The sequence below is a fragment of the Thermoascus crustaceus genome, assembly GCF_041956765.1.
Source record: "Thermoascus crustaceus strain CBS 181.67 unplaced genomic scaffold VTN00scaffold_1, whole genome shotgun sequence".
NCBI lineage: Eukaryota > Fungi > Ascomycota > Eurotiomycetes > Eurotiales > Thermoascaceae > Thermoascus > Thermoascus crustaceus.
In genome coordinates, this window is record NW_027192527.1 from 3,971,110 (window position 1) to 3,990,567 (window position 19,458).

Here is a 19,458-nt window from a genome sequence, read left to right on the forward strand (position 1 = left end):
AATTGCAAGACATATCACGGACCCGAACGCCAAGTATCGTCGAAAGCTTCGTTCGACTTGTAAGTAACGGCAGTCAAGTTTAATGCTGTCAACAATCAATCTATCCACCAGACCAACCAACCAATCAATCACTTTCTTCTCCAACAAACGCAACGATTACTTAACCCGCTTCTCCTCCTCGCGCATTTTCTCCAACGCCTGCGTGACCAAAGAGGAGGACGACCGTTCGTGTCCGGCTTCATCCCGAGAAATGACAGGCTTCTCTCGATACGAGTGCGAGTGTGGGCGTGCGTTGTTGGTCGCGTGGTTTGATAACACTGACGGGTTGTTGTGCGACTGGGCGTCGCGGCGCGCGGTGCGGATGGAGCTGATGCAGTAGGAGCCCAGGAGGAGGGCCATGGTGAATGCGGCGAGGGGGGCGGTGAGGGACTTGGAGTGGGTTCCAGTTAGGTTAGCTTTTTTTTTATCATTTTTTTCATTTTATTGTTTGATTGTGATGGATGGATGGGATAGATAGATAGATAGATAGATGAAGTATGTTGTAGGGAAGTAGAATGAAGGATAAGCAAGCAAGCAGATTGCAGGTGTGTAATTGAGAGATGGAATGAAGAATGACATCTGGCCACTACTCGGGACAAATATGGATAGGTCTCTTCCAATGATAAATTGTGCAAGAGAGAGAGAGAGAGAGAGAGAACAAAGAGAGAGAGCTGATACTAAGCACATATCGAAAGATGAAAAATAAATCGTGTACTTGTAATCTAAGGAATAACAAACCTAACTTACTCTTGGACTTCTCCCCAGGGTTTTCACATGATCTGCGGGCTGGGACTTTTGAGACATCTTTTTCTTTTTCTTTCCTTTGTCCTATACAGAGAATCTTCTTTCTGTCTTCAGACACGTGTGAGTATGTATTCGATAGGTCGGTTGGGGGATTCTGAGTGGAGTTCTGTTAGTTCCATATTAAACTGAAGTCTATACAGATAAGTAGACATGGGCCTTCTTCAAAATGGTTTAAGAAAAGAAAAGAAAAGAAAAGAAAAGCGGAGGTTCAAAAAATTCGAGACAATGAAAAATAAATGTACAAGTAGTCAAATATTCCAGAACGGTTAATTTTGACTATGCACGCAATTGACGATGGAAACAGGTCTGGAGACCTAGGAAAAGCACGACATGGGTAATGCTAGGTAGGTACCAAACATTTACTGATATACTTTAAAGTTGAGGGATAAACCGTGAGACCAATTAAAGGGCCAATTAAAGGGGAAATGAACCGATAAACTGACCAGGTCGAAAGCGATTTACAGTGTCAGCTCATCCCTGTCCCAAACGAGTGAGCTCTGCACGGTCCGGTAATGCTCAAGATAATAATCTCGAGGTGAACTCGGGCTTGCGCGACACAGAAAAGTCGTCCAGAATCGGCAACAGGTTGATGTCGGGGCGTCGGTCGGGCAGGATCGGAGATAGTAGGAGATCCGTCGTTCGGGGGTTTAGCGTGGGCGGCCGGCTCGCCGTTTTCTCGGTTGCATGGGCGGACTACCAAGTAGGTATGAGGGAGAATAACTATCCTAGCAATTATGAGACAGATTGATTCTCTCCTGTTAACCCTCAAAACTAGCTTGCCGACATGAGACACAACTATCCGGAATGGACAACTATGCCTAAGATTGTCTCCTGGTAAGAAGACACACGCTAAAATGCACAGGATATTTCTCGTGGGGAGATTAGCAGAAGCTATGACAGAACAACTTGTTCCATATCGATATTTTGATACTATCTAGAGATTCAAGAAACGAATTATGGCCTCTTAGTCGAGAATTCAAGTCTCCATATCTCAAAAGCAAAAGCTGTGGTCACTTCTTCTGCCACGACTGTCCTCTCATCTTTCCGTTTTTTTTTTCCGGACTATATCAATGATCACTCAAGTTTGGATGTCGATGATCCGACCTGGCCAATCTCCATGGATAGGGCTCGACGTTACTAAGGATGAGGGAAACAATTACTGAACCAGACGATAATAGCCTATTTTAAGATCCCATGAATACCATTTCCTTTATATGGATTGCCCTATAGTTCGAAGACAAGACGCTCAATCTACTAGGTAAGTAGATAGATACAGACATTGCAATTCGCACCAGCTACCGCCTACCTGCCTCTACAACAATATAACACCTCTCATCTCCACGCTGTATATACCTCCAATATAATTACCTATCGATGTGTGCTTGCTTCCTCGTTTCGACCGCTCCAAAGAGCAACACCCGCATATGATATGGACCTCCGATCCACGAAGAAAAATTGCCCACAATGCCCGATATGACCGATCGTATCGTACCGCGGCTCTACCTTGACCCCCGTAGACCGCGCCCGGAGCGCCTTCTCCCAGTAGTACACGCAGTGGGCGGCGTGCCATTCCCAGTCCGTGTAGGACCGGATACTACCTGCGTTATCCGCCAGCATGCTGACCTCTTCGACGGTTAGCCGTCTCGTATGTTGTAAACGGCCAGTGGGTCCAGCCTCCGCTGCCGTCAGGGTTGTTGCCCATCGTTGCGTATCTCGCGCTGAGTTCTTCGTCCCGGCACCGAGGAGGGAGCGTCGGAACTGGCCTAACTAGCATACATGAAAGTTATGAAAGCGGTGAAAAAGAAGATCATTTAGTAATGGGTTCTAGCCGTCTCTCATAGGCTTCTGCACTTCTTTGATGGTTACCTAAACGTTGGGCAGAGTCAACAATTTCAAAAGCCCTTTTGTCCTGTGCACTAACACAGACGTTCTTCTCCCTTAACATTGCCTCATTGCCTTTAACACCATGTCTTGTTTGAATTTTGAGTTTATGGAGGCCCATATTCTGCCTGGCGTGACATCAACCAGCGACGGAGCTGGGGCGACCCCAGCGCACGACCAGGCGGACATGGTTTGAACTCAAGCCCTTTTTAAAGTCATCTACATCAAACTCTCGCGTGTGAACCATTAGGCCTCCTCCGCAGGGATAAGATGACGAATAGTCTGCTGCACCGGAGCCTTCTTCCCAGACAGGATTCAGATTCCTCAGACTTTTATTTTCATCCCGGAGGTTTGAGAGACGGAGCCGTGTGAGAGCAGTCATCCTGCTGCCCAGATATTTGAAGATGGGCTCCCAAGATCCAGAAGTGATGGTCATCTCTCTCAGGTCGAGATGATTGATACGGGGATGGTTCTCGAGGAACTGAAGCATCGACTCCTCACTGGCATAGATACCACGCAGAAAACACTGTTCCAACGACGGCAGATGGACCTCTCGTGCGATTGCCTTGAAAATCTGGTCGTAGGCTTTGGCGTCCCCCTCCAGGGTGTCGTACAGGTGGAGGTCGATTGCTTCGAGCTTCGGCATGAGTCTCAGCAGACGCGCGATTCCAAGGAAGTTCTCCTCTGCGAGAGCTTCAGGGTTGCTAGCTTCCAATAAGCCTGCTTTTGAGCCGAACACTTCATGGAATGCACGGTCAGCTCCTTCAAGCCGTTCGCGGGCTGCCGTAATTTTGTGAAAGTCGGTCTCGACCTTCGTGGAGATACTCAGCGCGAGGTTCTTGATCGACGTTCCTGCAAAGGTGAGGTGACCCGCGTCAAGCTTCTCGACGTGGGCTGTAATATCGCAAGAAGGAACGCTACAGCGCGGCGTGTTACGGTAGACGGTCACTGTGTCTACTGCAACGCCGCTTCTGGCAACAGCTGACATCGTCAGGCAGTAGACCTGCGAGGCTAGTATCCAGATCGGATGCCATTCCCCTGTTGCAGTTGACACTGTGACATTGGGTCCCTGAACAACCGTCGCATCAAGGTCGACGCTATCAAGCCTCCCGAGAAGTCTCAATGCAGAAGCTAGAGAATCAATGACCGACTCGTTGGACAACGCCTCTCGCTCCTCTTTTCGAGCCTGCAGCCAAGCCAGATCAGACTGAGCAGTGGGAGAGATCTTCCTCGGTGCATTTCTCGTAGGACGTCCTGACAAATGGGCCGCTGCTCTCCACTATACGGCGCTTCTTGGTGGACAGAATTCGCTCCAGTTTCGATGCATCGTATACAGTAGCCATTATTGTCAAGTTCTTGACAGCCGGACCCAGCTCGGGATGTGAAGCCAGAGTGCAGAGAGACCATAGACTCTGCTCCGTCAAGTCTGTTGTCTGCTGCTTGAGAAAGCTCTTGAAGCGAGGACCCAAACATCGCTCGCCAAACACCTTGCTGGTCAAACGAAGGCTTTTAATCGTATTAAGGTCGAGGTATTTGATTATTTTCTCCACCACTTCAGGTGGTACATGGTTCAAATTTAGTTCTGCTTCCGCAGCCATTTTTTGGCCTTGTCAAAGATGGGAGGACAGGTAACTATCTAAGTTGTCCAGGACAAAATGAAATGCGAGGGGCAGAAGTTAAGTACCTACCGACTGGCCGCCACCGATCGTCATACAGTATATTAGGCTGCCATATCTTTCGGCACCCCCTCCCCCTTGTCCTTGCCGCTTTTGCTGATTTGCCTAGGATCTGTGACCTATCATGGTGTCCGGGTACCCTCCAATAGCTTCAAAATCACATGGGCATAAAATAGCAATCCACCAAGCCATTAGGCAGCAGGGGAGAAGTCACGAAAGATATGATAGAGTAGTAATCGCCGATCGGAGTTCCTCAAACGAGTATGGTCTGTAGGAGCTGCGTACATTTACTGAATGATGTGAAAGGCTGGCCACAGTTGGTAATCATTGTTTGCAAATGAAAGGTAAAGACCGATAACCAGCTGCAGATTGCAGGTGTAGAGGGGTTAAACTCTTGTACATACACATCTGCAAAGGAATATACCCCCTTCTTTATTAGGAGGTAGGTTGTTAGAAAGTCTTGAGATGCAGTAAAACCTATGCTGTCAGAGAATCAGCCAAATGATCCAACAAGATGCCCTTTGCCATCAACGAGGTGACATTACCATAAAGAAAGATGGTTAGGTCTCGTTGCGAAATGATTCCTGCCCTCAACCACTCTCATATTTCTCGGTACAGATTAGATACCTAGGTAGTACTTAGTAATAGTGGCTAGAGGTTATTCAAACGGCCTTATTGCTTCCGAAGTCCCTGCATTCACATGTGCCGTATTATTCTTCGGTCATCTCTCGAAAGTTGACGTTAAGCCACCTAGGTGAAAGCTAGGCAAGCGCCGTAAAGTGGAGGGCAGATGACTCTGAGACCTCAGTTTCCACTCTCTACAGTGAATCCCCTTCGAGTAGTCATTTCTATCCGATTGTATTCTCAAGACAGTCCCATCGCCTGGTATATTAATAACAAGTTGAATTGTCTCCTCCCATTGTCAGTTGCCACTTAAGCCTTTAATTTAAAAAGAAATAAACAATTCAATTGAACTCCCTCATTTCTACATATCTATCTGTCTAAATTTATTTTTTTTCACAAAGTAATTAAATAGAAAATATAACCTCCCACAGAAAGGAAAAAGGAAAGAAAATATAGGTACATAAACGAAGGTTGAGACTTGAGAAAGCAGTCAAGCCCAGCAACGGCAGCGCATGCACCGCCTGCAAAAAAAAGAAAAGCAGAAAACAAATAACCCTAGAAAAACGCCATCGCTGATGCAGATAGACCGTTACTTTTGTCTCTCTACTCATCAGAGGAGCAACCAACCACCGATCAGCATGTACATCCAAACAAACAGCGGGGAACGTCAGTTGAAACAAACCCCCCAAGTTAAATCATGTAGTCAGCAGAAAGGAATTGACGAGACTTCGAGTCTTTTCTGTCTTTTCTTATCTGTTTTTAATTTTCTTAATACGAGATCCCTAGACGGCTCTTCAGAGAGAGGAAGCTCTCATAGATCGCCAGCTTCAGTTCGACGCGCGTGTAACCCATCCAGGCCCACAGGAAGCGGAACAGGTTGGGTGGCCACAGCAGGCTGCCCTGCTGTTCGAGCTTTTCCTTTTGCTCCTCGAACACGGTGCGGGTAGCGTACCGTGCGAGGATGAGGAACGTGCGGATGGGACCCTGGCGGGTCTGGAGGCTCTCGTCGAGGCTGCGGGCTATAATGGATAGATTTCTGTTAGACTAGTCTGGACCGGATACGAGCGGGAGTAATAAGGGGGAAGGACATACTCAGATCGTTCGTCTTCAGGATCAGAAGGATGATCCGCGGTACGGTACCAAGGAGCTCAACCAACTGCTGCAGCATGCCATCACCCATCGCGCCGGAGATCTCCTCCTTCTCCTCTGCTGTCCGCGCTGAGACGACTGCCTTCCGTGCCAGAACGCTGTAGTCACGGCCGGTGATGGCACTTGCGAACAACGGGAACTGCTCATCCGTGATGCCAGCCACTTCGCGAGCATACTTGCGCATGTTGCGCTCATCCGCGTTGATCACAGCCAACCAGAGCTTGGCGTAGTTCCGGCGCAGCTCGCGTGGGATGTCACGATACAGACCGTGGTCGTACAGGATGATGTCGAAGTTGGGCTTCCATCTGTTGGGGTTCTTGCGGATGGCGATATTGCCGCCGTGCGGATCACAGTGAAGCGGGGCGTCGTCACCGAAGATCATCTCGTTGAAGATGTGGGCCAGGGAGGCAGAGACCTCGTCGCGGTCGATGCCGTTTGAGTCGAGATATTCGAGGTCGTCGGGACGGTGGCCAGAGAGAAATTCCATGACGAGAATGCGCGGTTTTGACCAGATAACTGGGTGTTTTGCCATTAGCATGTGATATGAAATTTACCAGATTTCGACGACAGATATAGCAACTTACCATCTGGAATCACCAACGGAGCTTTCGAATGCGTCTTGAAGTATTCACTAGCCCTCTTCGCATTCTTTTCCTCCATCCGGAAATCCAACTCCTGCGGCAGCGACAGGTCCATCTCCCGGGACAACCACTCCAGATCGTATTCGGGGAAAAAACGCTTCAACGTCGCAAAGGTCATCCGCGTCAGCGCCAGATCAAGCGGCACCCACTCCGCCAGCGCGGGGTGCTGCACCTTGACGGCAACCTTCTGCCCGGTCTCTTTCAGCGTAGCGACGTGCACCTGCGCCAGAGACGCCGCCCCGATGGGGTGCGGATCAAAGGACGAGAAGAGCTCATCGATCGAGTGGCCCGTATCGGAGATGAACAGCTCCTGGATCGATTCGTATGAGGAGACGGGGCACCTGTCTTGCAGCGGGACGAAAGTCGTCGTCCATTCGAGTGGAAGCAAGTAGCCCATGCTGCTCAGGTGCTGGCCCAGCTTGATGAAGATAGACCCGTTCTTCTCGAGGACGCGCAGCGTCCGCTCCGCACAGCGCTTGTGACAGGAGCGGAGGATCTCGGCCTCCTCTTCCGCTGAGGAAGCTTGAGCTTTCTGATTGAGGGCTGTTCGGTAGCTGTAGTGAGGAGCGCAAGGTATTAGCACAACTGTGTCCGTTCGAACTATGACCCAGCGGAATAATAACGGTCACCACTCACTCGTTAATACAGACCGCCAAGGTACCAACAACCCTCCCTGACCTCGCAGCAGCCGCATATGCATGCTTGATATCATCCGAACACGCCAGCGACGCGACACCCAGTGCGCCTCCGGCGGCCGCGATCTTGATCACCCTCCTCCGCGATTTCTTCGAATCCGATTTCTTTCCTCCATCTTCATGCGTCTGCGACGTGGACGACTGGTCCGTGGAATAACTCCTAGCAAGAGTCGACGGTGTTTGCTGCTGTAAACATCGTGCGCATGTCCAGGGGTTTGCGGAGGCGGAAATAACGCAACCGGACGACGATGACGACGATGATGCGGGGAACCGGGAAAGGGATCTCGAAGAAGTCGAAAAGGGTCTAACGACCGCAGCAGGATTGAAAACAGACATCCGCAGCGGTACCTGGACCACTGCTCTCATGTCCGCCGTCTACACCCTGAACCAGTCGCAATATAAAACACAGAAAGGTCCCATGTAAAAAAAAGAATTTCTGGCCCGTGTGTTTTTTTTACCCGCGACAAGCCTCTGCCATCATAGGTCGGATTGCAACCGAAGAATCGATCAGTCCAGTCGGACAGGACAACCTCAGAGGGCCGCTGACTGGGTTTACCAATAGATTCGGCCTTGCAAGCCGGGATGAAGACGTTGAGATGAATTGACGGGCTGAGTAGATCTCCGTAGCAGATCCAGTGGTTCGCGCGGCGGGCCGGGTTTTCTTCGCCCGATGGCCCGATGGCGGATCGTCGTCTGGTCCTTGCTCTTTTGAGGAGATGTACGCTGAGCGTTTTGTTTACACTTATTTCTCGCAGATGATCTAAGTGGGATACCATTGCATCTTTGTTTGCAGGAGTCCCACTGGTAATATACATTATTGCATACATGTTTGGGTTCCGGTTGGAAGCCTGAGGAGACGAGTCGAAGGGAGCGGGGGTGATAGGTCTGTTGTAGTAAACACGTCACGTGTACAATTGCCTCGGCACAGGTACTACTGTGCTATCACTACGCAGTAGCCAACAGGTTCAATTAAAGAGAAGTCAATACATCTGAGAAGTAGGGCAGAGTTTCTGCTAGTGTCTATAGTTAATAAGGTATAATTTCCACTTTGCATTCGCGGATTCTCTCCAGTGTATTCAACGCAGTGATGTTAGAAGGCGTCAGTTTGGGCCATCAAGAAGCGATGATCTTTTCACAGGGACAGACGATATACCCTGATATCATAATTTCCCAGCCTGTATACGGCTTAGCGACTATAGGCTCATCTTATAGTGAGCATATACTTGGAACTGTGATGTGACAAGATCATAAAACTAACGTGCTGATAGATACTATCAAAGCTAATACTAATCCCTCCCGGGTTCCAGCCCGAGAGAATATAAAACCAGGAATCAATGGCTGTGCCCAACTATGTCAGTAAGTTAGACATTAGAATATGAAAAGGGGACATAAGGGGCCTGAATTAACAAGTACTCTTTTTTTTTCAGTGAAGAGAAAACATAGGGACAAAAGGAGTGTAGAACTGCCAATGATGCACAGGACCAGCAAAAGAGAAGGAAAAAGAACTAAAAGGAAAGGAAGAAAGAAAGGATACTGCATGATCCTGTTTTTATCTCGTAAATTGGTCTTTAAAAAACAGCCCAGACCAAGCACTTTCCAGACCGTCTGTTCGTATTTGGCAAGAGGAAGCCAAGAGAAGGCAAAACACCAACATACCAAGATGGTGGGGGAAATGAAAGGAGAGGAAAGGAGTCATAGATACATTGACAGCCAGCTGCAAACCCAATTCAGAAAAACCCAGTCCGGTCCACCCAGCACGATGCCCAATTCGAAAGAGAAAGAAACTACACCCCATGCGCCAATGCTATGCAATGTAGTGAGAGTCAGATACCTATGTATGTCTTTCATACTCCCTCTTAACGTCATTAAAAGAAGCCAGGACATGATCGCGTGTAACATGCATTGACAGCAAAAAGAAAAATGAAAGGATGGAAGAGAAATAGAGAAATATGAACATAAGTCCTTAACAGTCATTACGTCCATTCCGTATCTGTGCTGGCTGGCCGCCGGCGTCGAGCATTCACGACGGACGGCCGACGAGATGGGCCGTTTGGTGACCTGCTTTCATCCGAAGGCAGGGGGCCGACGTGTGACAAGCGATTGGACATCGGTCGTGACAACCGGTTCCTCGCAGCTGCAGCACCTCCGCTTCCTCCGGAGACATGGCCAGGGCTGCTGCCATCTCGGCTTCCGGGTCGCAATGCCAAAGGGCCATTAAGCCCATTCCGTGGATGTTGTGGCGTCCCTCGCCCGTCGAGATAGCCCTTCGACTGGCTCGAGCGATGTGGCGTAGATGGCGTAGAGTGATTCGAGACCAGGCTTGGAGGTGTGGTGGAAGCACTTCCTCGCCTCAGGTTTCTGAGCTTCACGCCTGCGAGCTCACTTCTCTCGCCAGACCTTATGAGTTTTCCGGCCATATCCCTGACCAGGATGGCAGGATCGTTCTCCAGCTCTCTAATGGCATCCAGAAGACCGTACCGTGCGAGCAGGCCACCCTGTTCTTCGCTCGAATCGCAAATGCTGGAGAGAATCCGGAGCAGGTTCAATCGGACCGCAGCTTTGTTGTGGTGAAGCTTCTGTCCGAGTCGCGTAAAGAGATCTGGTCGAGCTAAAGTCGATGCAATCGGTGGGCTCAACCGTAACAACTTCTGGAGCGGCTCCAGAAGGTTTTCGAACGCGTTCGCCTTGGAAATTGTCAAGCATTTGACAATGGCATCAGTAAAGGAGGGCCCGTCATGACGGTTATCCAAGAGATGCTCTTCGACCTTTGCCGTTTCCTCTTGGAGCCTGGAAAATCATCAATCTAAGCTCTTTGAAGTATTAGGACGGTATATTGCTTACCAGGTGAAGATAGCATCCAGGGCCGTAACCTGCCAATAAGGATCGGAAAGCAGAGAGATATAAAACGCCAAGCCCTTGTTACGCCAAAGCTCACGACGGCCGACTTTCCCTGAATGCGCCATGTCACAGAGAATGGGCAGCGCGAACTCCTTTAATGGCCGTTCGGTCTTGACGATCTTCTGGAGAAGCGGTATGATGCCGTTCAATGCAGCATCTTCCTGTCTCGACTTGCTCAGGCGGCACATGTTGTAGATAGTGTTCAAAATCTGGTTGGAGACTTCTCGGAAATGGGGTCCTTTCATTGTTGATCTCAGCAGTTCCGTGAGCACATCAATGGCATTGGAATTCTGTAGAGAGTCGAGGGTCGTGGATAACATGGACAGGTTCTTGATAAACTTCAACATAGTGATTTGGTGGACGGGTGTCATGCGCTTCAACTCCTTCAATACCCCTTTGAAATGGTTAGGATGCACAATTATATCAAAAGGAGTTCTCTTGACCTACTATGCAGGACAGTTCTCTCCGCAACCATCTCCTTGACATGATTCTCAGCTTGTGAAAATATGTAGAAGATATTCGCAATACGACCCTCGCAAACTTCTGCCGGCTCCCCTTCCTCATCCAGCACTTTGCTTAGCACAAGAGACAAGGGGTCAAGAACAGAATTGCGTGACAGGATTCTACAGAAATCGTTTTTCGGAGTCGAGCCCTGTACAAATGTGAGCTTCCATATAGTCGATATCGAAAGTTCAACTCACTTGCAATTCGAATACACTCCATATCCCATTGACTCCGATAAGGACCAGCTCTCGCTCGTCTTCGTAGTCGTCTTCCACGAACTCAACGAGAACATTGAGACCACCGGCACTGACGAACATCTGGAGAGTGAGAGTCGACGTCTGATACATCTGTTCAACAAACGCAGCCGCTTGAAGTCGGATCTCCCGCGGATACTTCTTCGAGGCGAACTCGTTGATGATAGGAATTCCACCCACAAAGCAGAGGTTCTCCAAAATCCCGTAGTCTTCGTCAATGATCAAGTTCACGATCTTGAGCAAGTTCGAGATAACGTCTCGTCGACGGCACGTCTCGAGAATCTCCAAAATCGGGAGCATCCCATGAGCACTTATGATGACACTCTTTGTGTCCGGAAGGTCGAAGAGGATGGCCAGCAGCTGTTCTGAAACGTCCGCAAGGAAATCGTCATCTTGCGAGGTCTTCAAGGAGCTGACAAGGCCTTCCACTTGGTTCCGGAGTCGAGCATACTTGTCACGCGCAATATTGGCTTCCAGATCCATTTCGTCGAATCCCTCCTCGAGTTGAGCGAATGGATCGTCCTCGTCATCCTGGTCTCCAAGCCAAGAATTGCCAGACAGCTTCGAATTAAGCATCAGCGTACTGCGATCGGAGCCATCGTCACTATCTGGCTTCTCCAAAACACCCTCATCCGCACCAAGTATGTCTGAAAAATCCTCGTCGGTCTCGTCCTCTGCAAACTTTTGAATCTCGATCTGGGAACGGGTGCGTTTTCCGGAAAGTGACTTCCTGAGTGGAGTCTGTCGAGAGACCTTTCCCCCATCATCAGATTTAGTAGTGCGTGCCATCTTGCTTAAGTTGGGCGAATTCAGCATTGTGGTCTGAGGAGTGTCGTCACCCGCATCCTAGAAGACGTAAGAAAATATTCTCAATGCATGAACTCATATGAACTTCAACTTACTTTTAAAGCGCTTAGCTTCCGTTCTAGGACATCGTCATTCGCGGCTATGAGATCGGAGTAGTCTTCGATGGAGCTCTCTGTATAGTATGCAGCTGGACGTGGTTGCCTCGCCGGTGGAGCAGTGGCCTGGTTTAGTATCGGAGCGCTTGTTAAAGCTGGCAAGGTACTCCTCGTTCGATGACGCGAGGGAAACCTCTCCTGCGTCTTCTCTTCCTGCCAGGGTCTGCGGAGGTAAGGTCGAATGGTCTGAAGAGGGTCCGCCTCGCTGGGCTGTAGCGGGCTCTTCACGGTGGCATCGCCTTCTCCGAAGGTGTCCAACGACTCCTTGAGCGTTGTACCGTCCAGCGATGCAAACGCCTTGAGCTTTTCAGCTGAAAGCATTCCTCCAAAGTTGTCTTGCGGTCTAAGGTGAGGTAGTCGAAGGGCACTAGGGGATATGGCAGTCGCAAAGTCATCGTCCCAGTTGTCATCGGCTGAAGATTCAGGAGAGCGGAACCTATCAGCAGCGATGGTGGAGGTTGGCGGCGGTAAAGACTCCCTCCCCGGCGTTGCAAGGGGATGCGGCAAGTCCTGGCGCGTGGGAGCCGGGCTATTGTGGTCAAATCTCGGAGGTTTCCGTAACGATCCTGCATCAGGAGACCTTAGAGCCTCGTTCCATTCTTGGACGCTCTTGACAGCTTCCTCGTATTCGGTCGATTTCTTCGGGACCACAGAATCCGATCTGCGTGCATTGACTATCCAGGGATGTTTGAGCAGCTTGCGTGCAGATACTCGAAGATTTGGATCCTTCTGGAAGCATTGCATAAGGAAGTCTTTCACAGCCTATGTCGGAATTAGACACATCAATAGCAGAGGACACGGAGAATCCTTACCGGGGAAGCGCCTTGCGGAAGCGGAGGATGGTCATCGTTAACGATACGGAACAGAGCAGGCATAGGCTGCAGCTTATAGTACGGGGGCTTGCCTTCCAGCAGCTCAATTACCGTGCAACCAAGGCTCCAGATATCCGAAGCAGTGGTAGCTCCCGACAACTCGATTACCTCAGGGGCCATCCAGTAGGGAGTACCGACGACACTTGATTCGTGCAGACCGGTCGTACGACTGGCCACGCCGAAGTCCGCAAGCTTCACCAAACCTTCTTTTGTCGTGAGGATGTTTGCACCTTTGATATCTCTATGAATGACACCTTGCTCGTGAAGGTATAGGAGTCCATGAAGGACCTGGGACATATACAGCCCCACAAGATTCTCGGGAAAGCGGCCAAAATTCTTCGAAATGGAGTGCAGGGAGCCATTCTCGCAATACCTAGCCTTGTCAGTTTACCATCTAGGCAATGCCCGATCGCAAGAGTGCACATACTCCAGAATGATGTTCAGAGTTTCGGCTGACTTCACGAAGCCATGGTACTTGACGATGTTCGGGTGCTGCGAAAGTCAGATCAGTCCCGGTTCCTGAACTAGGCTTTATTCGCCCCGAGTATTGAGACTCACATCCAAGTTCTTTAGTAGATCAATCTCGAGCTGTAGTATTCCATGTCAGCGAAGATGTTTGCCTGTTTCGGGACCATGGAGCTCCGTACCATAATAACCCGCAGCTCGCTCTTGGGGAGATCCGCCAACTTGATCTGCTTGACGGCAACAGTCTCGCCGGTGTTCCAGTTCAGAGCCCTATAGACCGATCCAAAGGCACCTTTGCCCAGGCAATCGCCCAATTGCTTCAATATTTCCACTGTCAGCCCACGAATAACTTTTCGTCCGAACCGTCGTTTACGTACATAGTCTTTGAGTTCCGCAACATCCTTCGCCGATGACTTCGATGTCTTATCCTTATCTTCCTTCTTAGATGGTGTCCCCGACCTCGCAGGCCGTCCTTTGACCGGTGTTCCGGGTGTTCGCGAAGAAGGGGGAACCTCACCTCCCTCACTGGTTCGGGAGATCATGGCCGCGGTGGCTCAAGGGGACGCCCCCGGGTATTAAGCTGACAGGAGAAACGACCGCTTTTCAGATTAAGTAAATGAAGACGGCGAAGGAGGAGGGGCGGGGGCCAAGGTGTCCGGTCGTCATGTCAGAGCGATCTGACAATAATCAAGTCGCGTCCGGGAGAGGGTACAGACTGGAGAGGAGATCGGGCAGGAAGAAGAAAATAGGATGTGCGAAACAACGGGCGGTCGTATCAGACGAAGGTATAGGAGGGATCCCTGCTCTGGTGCCCATGAAAGCTCCTCTAGGCGCACGCGTTGTTGCACATCAAGAGGCCTGCTTCATTGTAAGCCAGGGCGGCAGGGGCAGTCAGTCATTCTCATGGAGAGACACGCGAAGAGGGGCAAAGAGACGATACTAACCGTTGAGTTGACAGGTGCCTCCGCAACGGGCCAAATTGGTTGCGCTTCTGCACTTTTGGGTCCTCCACAAAGTAACAGTACACAGTAGTAAGCCCCAGCGGCAGCAGATGACGCAGTCGGGGATCTTCACCCTCTAGCTCCGATAACCCCCAGCTAGCCCATCTCCCACCTCAAGAAACATCGGATTTATCAATGACGGACAAGCCTAAGCCCATTGTACAAGGGATGAACGACAGACATCTTGCAGGTGTTAGTACTCCCATGAATAGTATGTTCTACGCATCTTCTATGCTAGAATGCCTTCTGTTTACATTGTTCACAAAAATGCGGAGAACATAGATTCGGCTGCATTGTTCCTCTTCGAAGGTGTCATCCAAGGACAGTCTGACTAACATACGTGAGCCTGTGTCTCAGAGCCCGCAGTTCTCTCTCTTCGTCCCTCATTACAACGCTGGGAGCTCCTGCTGGGCCGTTCGCGCCTCGCGGAGTAGACGGAGGACATCCGATACGAGGTAGAGGCTACCGGCGATCACCAGAGGACCATCATCAGCCACTGTAGATGCCCAGTTCATTGCCTCCAAAAGATCTGCATGGAAGTTCTTTATTACCCCAACACCTTGGATTGATCGAATAGAGTCGGCAAGTTCTGTCGTGTCCGCTGCTTTTACCCAAGGCATTCCATCGACCGGACCGAATGCAACTACAGCGACATTATCTCCAGGCTTGATGATCGAGTGGAATAGCTTTGTCGGATCTCTTCCTTGTGATGCTGCAACAATCCAGGTAACCTGACAACCGGATAGTCGCAACTTCCGATCCACATGCTGCCCGAGCACTTCGGCTGACTGCGCATTGTGAGCGCCATCGAGAAGAACAGGTGCCTTGCGAGCGATCAAAGGATCCAGCCCGATCTGCTGTAGACGACCTGGCCACTGAACTTTAGAGAGCTCTGGCAGCAAGCTGCCAAGTTTTAATTTCGGACGGAGCTGGGGAAGTGCCTTTTCTAGCGCGGCGACAGCGCAGCACATGTTCGTTTGCTGATTGGGTTCAAGGTCAAGCTCGTGGAATAAATGGGGCAGCTGTGGTGAAATCCGATCTGCCATATCAGGGCGGACAATAACGGCATCTATGTTGAGCTCTTTAATACGGTTCTGCAGAACCTCGATTACCTCTGGTGAATTGGTGCCGTCAATGACACACGGGACTCCAGGCTTCAGTATGCCGGCTTTCTCTCGAGCGATATCCTCGATCGAGTTGCCCAACAACGCCTGGTGGTCGAGTCCAATCTTGGAAACGACACAGACCATAACATCCTTCTCCTTTAATATGTTTGTGGCATCGAGACGGCCGCCCACTCCAACCTCCACCACTGCAACCTCGACCCGCTCGTGGTTGAAGATCTCGAAGGCAGTGGCCGTGAGCAACTCGAACTCCGTCGCTCTGATGTCCAGCTTCTGATTGCGCTGCTTGACCTGGCTCTCGATCTTACGGAAGAGGGATTCCTGAACGACTCTCTCGTCGATCGTGATGCAGTCCCAGCGATCGATCAGATGGGGCGAAGTGAAGCGGCCGCAGCGGACCCCGCCCGCAGCAAGCAGGCTGGATAGGTAGGCAGTAATGGAGCCCTTGCCATTAGTGCCTGCAACGTGGATGGCCCTCCATGATAGAGGCGTCTCCTGGAGGAGACGGGAGATGCGGCTAAGACCTAGCTCAATCATTGCTCCAGATGTATGGTGGCTCGAGGTCGCCTGCTGCCACTCTTCGCATGGTTCAGAGATGATTCGAAGGCATTGGGTGGGGTGGGCTGAGATAGATCGGTTAAGGAACGGAGACTTAGCCTCGAATCTTGCTGTCTCTTGTCAGTCAGAGACGTCAATGGCGTGGGAAACGTGAAAGGTAGCAAGCTGACAGGCCTCGGCGTAACAATTTGATGGCGTTGTGACCGGAGCAGCGGCCGAACCGCATCATGCCTTACTGCCTGAGGCAGTAACACTCACGTGGGCTGGTACCGTATGCGGTACGGGAATGGTAAAATACATCGCGAGACCGAGCGACCAGCGGTTGTCCGATGATACCGTACGGCGTCGAGGAAAACAAACAGCGTGCATTATATACTCCTCCTATTCTTCATCAGACCCCTTCACAGCATTCCCAAACCAGACGGAGTCGAAGAAAGATCTCTCATCTTCTCCGCCGCCCGTCACCGCCACCACTTTTCCTGCCACCTTTTTTTTTCGCGAGTCGCCAAGCCCGCAGCCTCAGCCTATCGACGGCCCGCCCCCGTCATATGAGATCTGACTCGCGCGCGGCTCTCCTTCGCCCTCGCCTCGTCCCGGTCGCCTTCTTCTCCCGTTTAAACCCCAAACCCCGGCATCAACATCTGCCTCACGGCGCAACCCCCTCCATTCTCGCCACCCCTTCTCCCTCGTCTTCATCCTCTCATCGCGTCCATTGTTGTGGTCGCGTTCCCCCGGGGATCATCTTCGCGCTCTTTTGCGTCGAGCCTTCACCATGGGTATACCGTAAGCCGTCCCGTCCCGTCCGTTCTATTTCGCGCTTGTCGTGTATTTCGCGCGCGGCCTCATCGCCTTGCGTGCCTGAACAACGAGTCTGACAAGCATGCAGGATGTACCGCGAGCCCTCGCCCACCGGGGCTAAGACCAGCATCAAGAACGACCCGTCTGCCGCCGCGCGCTCCTCCATCCGTCGCCATGGCGCCATTCGCCGTCCTTCGCGCAATAGCTCTTCACGCCCTGGACACGGTGGGCCCTTTCTCCCGACTCTTCGTCGCCAGTTGACAGACGAGATTAATCGCGAGCTCGAGCGTGAAACAGGCCTGACCCGGCGTCATGCGCGCTCTCCGGTCTTCGGCGACGACGCATTACTCGAACCCCCGGGGCGCTCAGTGTGGGCTGATTTCGCCAGACGGGACGCTGGCCAGCGCCTCCTGAGGGATGCCCTGCTCCATAGCCGTCCGGGACGAAGGCTGAGGATTCCTCGAGAGTCGACTCTCCGGTTCGAGATGCCAAGTCCGCCCTGGTCAACGAGCGATCTTGTTAACCGCTCATCATCTGCGGATGACTCTGGAAACCAGCAGACTTCGGAGCACCTGCCATTTACACCACGATTCGCTCCCGCATTTGCGTACCACAGTACCATTTCCTCGCAGCCGCACCCTGATGTCGCCGTTTTATCGCCGTTTCCTCGATTGGACGGATCTTCTAGCGATGATGCGGCAGGATCCAACCTACCGTTGCTACGCCGTGTTGGCCACCGGTCTGTGAATGAAGCGAACCGGCAGGCGCAGAATCGCGACCCAACCGTAGATGGCCTTGGGGACCGCCAACGGAGCATCAGCCCGGACGACGATAACGAAAACGATACCTGGGAGACGCTGCTGACCACCATCACACCGGACGCGCATCTTCCCAGCGCGGATTCCTCATTCACTTCGGCTACGGCGTCTGCATCCACCGATCTCTCAAGAAACGGCGGATCAGACAACTCGACTACCTCATCGCAGACGCTACCATCCTCGCTGGACTCGACAGCGGCGACGATGCACATGGTTCTCGACCCATATCCCGAGTTCTTCAATCCTTGCGATTATCCCACCTCCTCAGAATCGGACACTGAGACAGACTCTGATGCCGACCATCGTCCGTTCGCAGCCATCAGACGTCGTCATCGAGCACAAACCCGTTTGCTACGCCGTCCATACAGTCTTGGCTCGACTCAAGATAGCCAACCACCGATTCCAGCCGTCTCCTTTTCATTCTCCCAGGACACTGCAGATCCCGATCTCCAGCAGATACAGGCAATCTTACATCGACTTACTGGTAGGGAAGATATTCCAGACGAGTGGTGGGCGGCAGCTGGACTGTCCCGCACCATGGGCCGCAGGCTCGGCGCTGGTGACGAACTTCCGAACACAGATACCTCTGACGGGCCGGTCAGAGAGCGACTTTGAGAGATACTTTTAGATATGGCGTTGTATTTTTTGGAGACTTTTTGTGACCGTAATGGGGTTTAAAGGCTACAGACACTAGTGGGGCGTGCTCGGCGTTTTTCTGGGGTTATGTTTAATATCTTATTTTTTAATCCTGTTCACATTTCTGATTTCTACCTGTGGCAGGTTCATTTCCGTTTCTTACGTTGGGGAGGTTCTCAGAAAAAGCTTGAGGCTCAACAGTTGTCGCTGCGATCAGCTCCAGGGCCAGTGTATCAAGTATTTTGATACCCCCTCTATTTTGGGATGATCCTCCGACTATCATATCACGTGTGGTAGATTGGACGGGCCGGCTGTTGTTCCGCAGATGGATGTCGATATTCCTATGGTTTCTCATTGTTCTTATTCCGTGTACGATTTACGGCGAAGCAAGCGAAGTGGATGGATGGAAAAAAGTGCTGGCATTGAATTGAGGCATTGAGACCTTGTCTTTATCTGCATAATGGTACCTTATTTCGAATAATTTGGGCAATCTATCTTTTCATCTCATTGTCATTTATCACGTGTTCCTTTCCAATGACGGATTTGAATAGGGAACGTTGTACTCAATGAGTAGTCTTTTTTTTGCTCATCCTCCTGGCCATATCGGAAATTTTTTATTATAATGATAAAGTGCTATGCTCTGCTTCTGACTGACAGATCAGAAATGACTTGGGTTGAGAATCAATTGAATCAAATGGAGTGTTCTTGACTGAACGTGAAGTGGAAGAATAGATTCTCACGCCCTTTTTCTCCCTTGTACCCCATTCCGTATCAAATAAATAATCAGCTAATGCGGAATCAAAGACAGGCAGACGTATGCTTACTGATCAAGGTGGTCGCAACTCAGGTGGAGTAGTCTCGCCTGAGCTCTCTGACTCTGAGCAGGACAGATGCAAAACATGCAAGACTAGCACAAGCCAACTGGAACCCGAATAGAACCCGAGGGCATCAGTTCCCTTAACTGGCTCCACTTTCCCCGCACTTGATTGTATATATCACGTCCCCCTTCTCAGTTATTCCCTGCGGTGAGTTTCCAGTGTATACATTACATCAATTGTA

The 19,458-nt window shown here is 50.9% G+C and overlaps 7 protein-coding genes across 7 annotated transcripts; 1 reads left to right on the forward strand and 6 right to left on the reverse strand.

Annotated features, from left to right (window-relative positions):
• Nucleotides 1-156: 156 nt before the first annotated feature.
• Nucleotides 157-399, reverse strand: VTN00DRAFT_1412 (uncharacterized protein; the record flags this gene model as incomplete). The annotated part of the gene is made up of 1 exon (XM_069427517.1): nucleotides 157-399. The coding sequence occupies one exon, from the start codon at nucleotides 397-399 to the stop codon at nucleotides 157-159; it is 243 nt and encodes an 80-aa protein (XP_069292114.1).
• A 2,464-nt stretch (nucleotides 400-2,863) lies between these two features.
• VTN00DRAFT_1413 (uncharacterized protein) lies at nucleotides 2,864-4,322 on the reverse strand (the record flags this gene model as incomplete). Its single annotated transcript, XM_069427518.1, has 2 exons — nucleotides 2,864-3,910; nucleotides 3,984-4,322. The coding sequence occupies 2 exons, from the start codon at nucleotides 4,320-4,322 to the stop codon at nucleotides 2,864-2,866; spliced, it is 1,386 nt and encodes a 461-aa protein (XP_069292115.1).
• Nucleotides 4,323-5,792: 1,470 nt separating this feature from the next.
• On the reverse strand, nucleotides 5,793-7,875 carry VTN00DRAFT_1414 (uncharacterized protein; the record flags this gene model as incomplete). The annotated part of the gene is made up of 4 exons (XM_069427519.1): nucleotides 5,793-6,043; nucleotides 6,117-6,689; nucleotides 6,758-7,368; nucleotides 7,451-7,875. 4 exons carry the CDS (start codon nucleotides 7,873-7,875, stop codon nucleotides 5,793-5,795), a joined length of 1,860 nt encoding a protein of 619 aa, XP_069292116.1.
• Nucleotides 7,876-9,482: 1,607 nt separating this feature from the next.
• VTN00DRAFT_1415 (uncharacterized protein) lies at nucleotides 9,483-14,006 on the reverse strand (the record flags this gene model as incomplete). Its single annotated transcript, XM_069427520.1, has 10 exons — nucleotides 9,483-10,296; nucleotides 10,351-10,801; nucleotides 10,855-11,059; nucleotides 11,109-12,011; nucleotides 12,068-12,889; nucleotides 12,940-13,372; nucleotides 13,427-13,491; nucleotides 13,558-13,587; nucleotides 13,647-13,781; nucleotides 13,842-14,006. 10 exons carry the CDS (start codon nucleotides 14,004-14,006, stop codon nucleotides 9,483-9,485), a joined length of 4,023 nt encoding a protein of 1,340 aa, XP_069292117.1.
• Nucleotides 14,007-14,126: 120 nt separating this feature from the next.
• VTN00DRAFT_1416 (uncharacterized protein) lies at nucleotides 14,127-14,623 on the reverse strand (the record flags this gene model as incomplete). The annotated part of the gene is made up of 3 exons (XM_069427521.1): nucleotides 14,127-14,322; nucleotides 14,409-14,561; nucleotides 14,610-14,623. The coding sequence occupies 3 exons, from the start codon at nucleotides 14,621-14,623 to the stop codon at nucleotides 14,127-14,129; spliced, it is 363 nt and encodes a 120-aa protein (XP_069292118.1).
• A 228-nt stretch (nucleotides 14,624-14,851) lies between these two features.
• VTN00DRAFT_1417 (uncharacterized protein) lies at nucleotides 14,852-16,126 on the reverse strand (the record flags this gene model as incomplete). The annotated part of the gene is made up of 1 exon (XM_069427522.1): nucleotides 14,852-16,126. The coding sequence occupies one exon, from the start codon at nucleotides 16,124-16,126 to the stop codon at nucleotides 14,852-14,854; it is 1,275 nt and encodes a 424-aa protein (XP_069292119.1).
• Nucleotides 16,127-16,919: 793 nt separating this feature from the next.
• On the forward strand, nucleotides 16,920-18,378 carry VTN00DRAFT_1418 (uncharacterized protein; the record flags this gene model as incomplete). Its single annotated transcript, XM_069427523.1, has 2 exons — nucleotides 16,920-16,930; nucleotides 17,034-18,378. 2 exons carry the CDS (start codon nucleotides 16,920-16,922, stop codon nucleotides 18,376-18,378), a joined length of 1,356 nt encoding a protein of 451 aa, XP_069292120.1.
• Between the last annotated feature and the right edge of the window lie 1,080 nt (nucleotides 18,379-19,458).